The following is a 4,244-nucleotide window of genomic DNA, read 5'->3' as shown; positions in this document are numbered from 1 at the left end:
GTGAGTGAGTGCTTTTGCTTTCATGTATGTTGTCTGAACCACATGCATGCCTGGAGCCCAGAGAGGTCAGAAAAGGGCATTGAATACCCTGAGGCTGGAGCTACAGTTGGTTGTGAGTCCTTATGTGGGTGCTGGGAATCAAACCAGGGTCTCTGGAAGAGCAGCAAGCACTCTTAACTACTGAGCCATTTCTCCAGCCCAAGTTTCCTATTTCTTCAACCACATTGTTGGATGCAGTAGATTACTTTGGTCACTACCAATATTGTAGCAATATTAAGTTAACGACCCATGAATAGATATATTTTTGATTACTTCTAATTATGCCCTCAATTTCTTCCAGCATTATCTAGTAGTTTCATTTTTGAGTCCTGCAACCTTGCTTGTTTCTTTTTTTTATAATTATGGTTTTTTGAATATTTATTTATTTTATGTGCATTGGTGTTTTGCCTGGGTGTATGTATGTGTGAGGGTGTCAGATTCTCTTAAATTGGAGTTACAGACAGTTGTGAGCTGCCATGTGGGTGCTGGGAATTGAACCTGGATCCTCTCAAAGAGCAGCCATTGCTCTTAACCACTGAGCCATATTTCCAGCCCTAAAATTGTGAGGTTTTTAAAGTAACTTATTTATTTTATGTATGCTATTGTTTTGCCTGCTTTATATGTCTGTGTGAGGCTGTCAGATCCCCTAGAATAGGAGTTACAGATAGTTGTAAGCTGTGGGTGCTGGGAGCTGAACCCTGGTCCTCTTAACCACTGAGCCATCTCTCCAGCCCCCACCCCAAATTTGTTTCTAATTCTCTCTCCTTGTGTGTGTGTGCCCTTTAGGATTTCTAAGCGTAAGACAGTGTTTGTGAATAGAGGTGACTTTACTGTTCCCATCCGAATTTGGATGTCTTTTGTTTTTCTTGCGTAGTTTTCCCTGGCTGTGGTCCCCAATACTGTGTTGAATAGAAGTGATAAAAATGGGCTTCTTCTGAATCTCAGACAGAGAACGACCCCAAATTTGGGACCCTGAGCATGGTGTGGGGTGCAGGCTTTTCATAACTGGCCTCCTTTTGTTGAGCTGCTTCTCTTCCTGCATCTTAAGCACTCACTCCGCCTGCTCTGAGAAGTGTGCCCTGTTATTAAAGGGCGAGTATACAAGTGTGCACTCTTCCCTGGACTGCACCGGCCAGGGCACTCACTCCTCCCTGCTGTCTTAGCGACCTCCCTTCCCCCAGTGCTTGCTCAAGCACAGGCTTCTCCGCCTCTCTGAGATAGTGCTCACATTTCTGTCCTGTCCCCAGCCTCAATGGTACAGCTTCATCATTTGGGCCCTTGGCTACAATGTCGCCATTGTCATCTTGCCTCAGGCTCACCTTCCTGGGTCTTCCATGATGACAGTGCCGATGTGTGGGCTCAAGCCCACTCCTCAGCTGTCTGTGTATTTTCTCTGGAGCTGGAATGTGGGAACACTGTAGTAGGATCAGCGGGCTGCTTCCCGCCTCCCAGCTCCCGGCCACTGGCTAGCTTTACCCAAAATAATTACACGGAAACTGTATTCTTTTAAACATTGCCTGGCCCATTATATCTAGCCTCTTACTGGCTAATTCTCACATCTTGATTAACCCATTTCTAATAATCTGTGTAGCACCATGAGGTGGTGGCTTACCGGGAAGGATCTTAACCTGTGTCCATTTGGAGAGGAGAGTTATAGCATCTGCCTCACTTCCCTTTTTTCTCCCAGCATTCTGTTCTTTCTGTCTACTCCACCCATGTTCTGACCTATCAGGCCAAGCAGTTTCTTTATTAATTAACCAATGAAAGCAACAGATAGACAGATGAGCCTCCTCCATCAGAACACCTTAGAGAGCTCGTGTCAAGTGCAGATTCTGTGCCTCTGAACTGGGGCTTGGCACCCTCTTAGGCTTTGCTCCCTCTCAATCCTAAAGGAGACTCTAAGAGCCGCTATGGGACTAGGCCCTTTCTTTCTCCTGGTTTCTCTTCCCACAGTGGGCATGCTGCCTTCCTTTCCCACCAGCTTCTCCTTCGAGCTCAGACCACATTTGCTTGTCTCCTCCACACAAATCTTTTGGAGTGTGCACAGGTGCCCCATGCTCTTTGTGCTAAGGTACACTCCCTCTTCCTGGACCAGCTTCTCTGCTCCATCACCTCAGAAATGGGAATGCCATTCTTTTTTTTTCTTTTTGAGCAACAGCTTCTGATCTGCTTATTTTATGTTTTATTTATTCTTTTCTCAGATATTTCATCCCAACCGCAGTTTCCTTCCCTCTACTTCTCCCAGCTCCCTCCACCTCCCCGCCCCAGTCCTGGCGATTCAGTTCTCCGTCCACTGTCCTAGGTGTGGCCACTGCCATGGCTCCTTCACAGTCCTGTCCCCGCTTGTCTTTATAGCCACTCTCCACACCCATCGCTTACCCATCTGGGTCAGAGTACTGCCCTGCCTGACTGGACTCTTACCTGCTGAGGACTCCATTCCTTCAGCTTAGGCCACTAATCACACTTCCTGTAGTGCAGGTCTCAGTTCTGACGTCATTGTCATGAGAAGGCCTTCCTGATCCCTAGACCAGACCATGTCCCTGTGGCCCTCGCAGTAAATGGCCCAGCAGCATTCTGTGTGCTTCCTGCAGGAGAAAATGCTGGATATCTACTGGCTGCTGCGTGTCTGCCTACGGACCATCGAGCATGGGGATCGCACAGGATCTCTTTTTGCCTTCATGCCTGAGTTCTACTTAAGTGTGGCCATCAACAGCTACAGTGCTCTCAAGAATTATTTTGGCCCTGTGCACAGCATGGAAGAGCTCCCAGGTGATGTGCACAGTTGGGAGGGAAGTGCAGAAAAGAGATCTTTAGAGTGAACTTGGCAGGCTCTAGTTCATTGTCACCACCCAACCACACACATCAAGCTCTCGTACTGAACTAGCGCCTGCAGCTCGGAGGCAGCAGATGGCTAGGCAGCCCTGACTCTCTCTCCTCTGCTGGTGTTGATGATGGCTGCTGTCTCATAGCCAGCTGGCTCCTTCCCTTTTGCTCCGCCCTGGGATTGATTTCAGGGTGGCAGTAAGCAGGCACAGTACTTGTAGTGTAAAGCTTATCCAGAGGAGAGCACTGTTGGGCTCAATGCCAAGACCACTGACCCAGGCTGGGCCTAGCAGTGGGTACCCAGAGTAGGCTGTAAGCTGGCAGCCCCTCGCTTGTGCCTACCAGCGTCTACCAGGCCTTGGTGTTGCTCTGTCTTCAGAGCTCTGGGAACCAAGCAGCTCCGATGGCTGAGTCTTCAGGTGCATTCCAGAATGAGGTGCCTTGATCAGGACTCTTACCAGAATCTGTCTGCTCCCCACAGTGCCTTAATCCCCTTCCCAATTGCTAGTTTATTTTGTTGCCTTGCCCAATGTCTCTAGATGCTAAGATGGGTCCAGACTGGCCCCCACAGTTAGCTCTAGGGTCGGCTATACAAAGCCTGCCCACCCTGACAAAGGACATGCCTTCTCTAGAACCCTTACTCCTGATCAGAAGTCCTCACTGCCCTCCTTTGCAGGCTATGAAGAGACCCTGACCCGCTTGGCTGCCACCCTTGCCAAACACTTCGCTGACCCACGCATCGTAGGCACTGGTGAGGTGTCTTCCAGAGGACCATGGAAATGGGGGGTGGAATGGCATGTCCGGCAAGCTGTTTTCTACCTAAACTGTGGCCGTGTGGGCATTAGGCTTGGGGGCCCCAGCCCATGCAGAGACTTGCTGAGCCATAGCATATCCTGACAGACATTCGAGACTCCCTGATGCAGGCCCTGGCCAGCTACGTGTGCTACCCACACTCCCTGCGGGCTGTGGAACGGATCCCCGAGGAGCAGTAAGTAGAAACCTGGGGGAGGTACACACCCACTCTGCATAGGATCATGTCCAGCCTCACCCTCTGCCTGCCATCCCTCACCTTCCTAGACGTATTGCCATGGTGAGGAACCTTTTGGCACCCTATGAGCAACGGCCCTGGGCCCAGACCAATTGGATCCTAGTGCGGCTTTGGAGGGTAAGCCTGACCTGAGGGGATGGCTAAGGCCAGCTGGAAGGAAGTGTTTCTCTGCCCCTCTGACTCCTTCCGTTTCACCTCCAGGGCTGTGGGTTTGGATACCGCTATACACGGCTTCCACATCTGCTGAAAACCAAGCCAGAGGATGCCAATCTACCCAGCCTCCAAAGTGAGTATCCAGGCTGGACAGGTCCCGGTGACCGCTCTAGACAGGCTG

General features: G+C 50.3%; 1 protein-coding gene across 6 annotated transcripts in view; it reads left to right on the top strand.

The window, feature by feature from the left end:
* Rnf123 (ring finger protein 123) overlaps positions 1-4,244 on the top strand; it is a 30,734-nt gene that overhangs the window by 19,904 nt on the left and 6,586 nt on the right. For all 6 annotated transcript variants that reach the window (XM_026779120.1, XM_005347883.2, XM_005347882.2 and 3 more), the window contains 5 exons: positions 2,631-2,808; positions 3,539-3,613; positions 3,763-3,850; positions 3,940-4,027; positions 4,112-4,196. In XM_026779120.1, coding sequence (XP_026634921.1) covers positions 2,631-2,808; positions 3,539-3,613; positions 3,763-3,850; positions 3,940-4,027; positions 4,112-4,196 — 514 coding nt within the window. The remainder of the gene's footprint in view (positions 1-2,630; positions 2,809-3,538; positions 3,614-3,762; positions 3,851-3,939; positions 4,028-4,111; positions 4,197-4,244) is intronic.

Source organism: Microtus ochrogaster, chromosome 5, assembly GCF_000317375.1.
Source record: "Microtus ochrogaster isolate Prairie Vole_2 chromosome 5, MicOch1.0, whole genome shotgun sequence".
In the NCBI taxonomy this organism is placed as follows: Eukaryota; Metazoa; Chordata; class Mammalia; order Rodentia; family Cricetidae; genus Microtus; species Microtus ochrogaster.
The sequence above is the reverse complement of the archived record's forward strand: the minus strand, read 5'-3'. Positions and strand labels throughout refer to the sequence as shown.